The sequence below is a fragment of the Polistes canadensis genome, unplaced genomic scaffold (genome assembly GCF_001313835.1).
Source record: "Polistes canadensis isolate GaletaPanama2010 unplaced genomic scaffold, ASM131383v1 scaffold_277, whole genome shotgun sequence".
Lineage (NCBI taxonomy): Eukaryota > Metazoa > Arthropoda > Insecta > Hymenoptera > Vespidae > Polistes > Polistes canadensis.
This window is the reverse complement of record NW_014569824.1, coordinates 202044-205126: the sequence shown is the minus strand read 5'-3', so window position 1 is coordinate 205126 and position 3083 is coordinate 202044. Positions and strand designations below refer to the sequence as shown.

Here is a 3083-nt window from a genome sequence, read left to right as displayed (position 1 = left end):
TCTAGGGTTTCCAAATTTGAAAATATTATCTTTATCTTATAACGACTTAACTAATATTTCAAGGGATTTCTTTTTGAATTTTCCACAATTGGAATGGCTTGATCTATCGCGTAATAAACTTGTAATATCCACTGATAATTTCGATGAAATTCCGAATCTAAAGAGACTTGAGTTAATTGGAAATGATATAAAAACGATAACAGCTGGAACCTTTGATAAATTATCAAATTTGGAATTTTTAAACCTTATGGGAAATAAATTGACAGAAATCGATGGATTATTCGAAGAATTAATGTCATTAAAGTCATTGTCCCTAGACATGAATAATTTATTCAAATTACAGCGGTCCACGTTTCATCAATTAAAAAAATTGGAAACACTTGATATTTCTATGAACAATTTCTTCTATATTCCATCAAAATTGTTAAATCAAAATAAAGAATTGCGACGATTATTGTTGCATCATAACATCGGAGAGCTCGACCATCTGCCAGTGTCTTTTTTGTCAAATTTTGAAGAACTCAAAGAAGTCATTTTGAACAATAATGGGTTTAAAAAATTACCAGAAAATCTTTTCAGGGGTTCAATATCATTACAATATATCAATTTGAATTGTAACTATCTTAAAACATTACCACAAAATATCTTCACGGGTCTACGAAATGTTGAAACACTCTTGTTAAGAAACAACGCAATCGAAGATCTTCCTACAGATATTTTTAAGGATTTCGAAAAATTACGAAAACTTGATTTGTCCATGAATCTAATGACTTCTATAAAAAAGTACGTTATTATGTAATTTATACAACACAATTTCTTTCTTCGTTATTTCGTTTTTTCTTTTCGTAAATATGAATATTTGTTTAGGAATCTATTGGAAAACTTGCTATCATTGATTGAATTAAACATGGAAAGAAATAGATTAACAGTTATCGAACCAATGGCTTTTTTCCCTCTTACAAATATATTCATTGTCAAGTTATCGCATAATCAATTAGAATTAAACTCTACGAGTACAAAATGGTCACCATTTTATAATAATTCTTTTCTCAGTGAATTGCATTTATCTAACAACAGTATAGAAACATTCTTTTCCGATTGGTCAATAAGTAGATATCACTTAAAATTATTAGATTTGAGTTACAACCAAATAAATACCATATCGGTAAATATCAAATTTGATTAATAAACGTCAAATGATAAAGTATCAAAAATAAAAAGGAAATATATATGTTGTACTTAATAATCGTTTCTAATTGATTTTATTTCTTTTTTTTTTCTATAGGGGAATAACTTCATATTACCCTCAGACCGTATTCTAGTCGATCTGAGATATAATAACATAAGTAACATTTTTCTACACGATATCGAAGAACTGGCAATTTATCAAAGTAAAGAACGTGACGTTGTCATTCTGGTTGATCATAATCCTATATTATGCGATTGTTACTTGTACGATTTGTTGCTTTATTTAAACAACAAAATGCCAAGAACTGTTTACAATTATTTTAAAATTAAACTTGGAAATTTATCGTGCGTTCAATATAATGGAACGAAGGGCCCACAAATTACAAAATTGGATTTAAACACGTATACGTGTCCCGAAGACAAATTCTTTAGTATTAGAAGAAATTGTCAAGTTGGTTGTACCTGTGCTGTAAGATTGCACGACACTACACGTATTTTAGATTGCTCGTATAAAAATATGTCTGAATTTTTGATCGATCGAACACAATTTATACCTATCAGAACATATCCTTTAATATTGAATCTAACTGGGAATTTTTTAACCGAGGTTCCATCGATACAAGCATTAATATCAATAAACGTAACTGGTTTACTGTTATCCAATAACCGTATTTCTCAAGTTACGATAAACAAATTACCAGAAAATCTCACGGTACGTTACTTCTTATCATATTATTTTTAAAATTCATTTAATGGAGATATTTGACAAATTTTTTTGTTTGCAGTCATTAGAATTGCATAATAATAATATATCAGAAATTGATTCGGAAGTATTGGGCTTTGTGTATTCTAGATCTCTGAAAGTATTCACATTAAGTGGAAACCCAATAAAATGTAATTGCGGTACTAGAAGTTTACATCTTTTCGTTCAATCAAAACGTTCTATTTATAAAGATTTAAATAATGTAAAATGTGATAACACGAATACTCTTTTGTATAAAATGACCCATGATCAATTGTGTCAAAATTCAAGTTTAGACAAAGAAGTTGAATTAAATGAAAGGGAAACACACGGCGGGGTTAAAATCTTAAGGCAGTAATACCAATTTACGTTATAAGCATAGTAATTTTTATCAGAAGACATTATTTTTTTGTTCATAGCAATCATGAGCATATTGTTTTAGAAAACATTATAAAACAATATAAAGCGATTAATGTTCGATTGTAAATATTGTCATTTATTTTATAGATAAAATTAGATAAAAACAATATTTCAAATTAAATGAACACTCTGTAATATCTGTTAATTTTTACTATGCTATTTATAATTAATGGTTAGTACGAATTAATTTCAAATATTTTTACTATTACACTTTTTTGTATCTACATTTGTTATTTATTTATTTATTATATGTTATATCTCTACATTTAAATTAACAATGTTCAGATAAACGATAGTAGAAATATTTTTATATAGTCTGAATATTTTGAAATTATTTTCTTTTTAATGTATGTAATAATTTTTAAAATAACTAAAACTACAATGCTTTCTGAGATAGAGAGAGAGAGAGAGAGAGAGAGAGAGAGAGAAGGAGAACAAAAAATTAAAGTTTTTTTGTAAAAATGGAAAGCAAAAATTTAATAATTTAGATAGCATAAGTGCAGTATTTCTGAAAAAAAATATTTCATATACTATTTAAAATATTAGATTTTGTTTACAATTAAAATGATTTCACTACTAAAGTAAGAAATGAAATTTCAGTAAATAAAATATATTTTATTTTGTTCTTAAACATTAATTATAAAATATTTTATTCTGATGTGTATAGAAGTAAATATAMAATAATATATTACTATGAAGTTTTAGTTAGTATTATATTTATATAAATTCTTAC

General features: G+C 26.2%; 1 protein-coding gene across 1 annotated transcript; it reads left to right on the top strand.

Annotated features, from left to right (window-relative positions):
- Window positions 1-63: 63 nt before the first annotated feature.
- On the top strand, window positions 64-2288 carry LOC106790999 (protein toll-like; the record flags this gene model as incomplete). The annotated part of the gene is made up of 4 exons (XM_014756305.1): window positions 64-783; window positions 868-1165; window positions 1286-1900; window positions 1974-2288. Coding segments are annotated over 4 exons (1948 nt in total), but the record flags the coding sequence as incomplete, so codon positions are not given.
- Window positions 2289-3083: the final 795 nt, after the last annotated feature.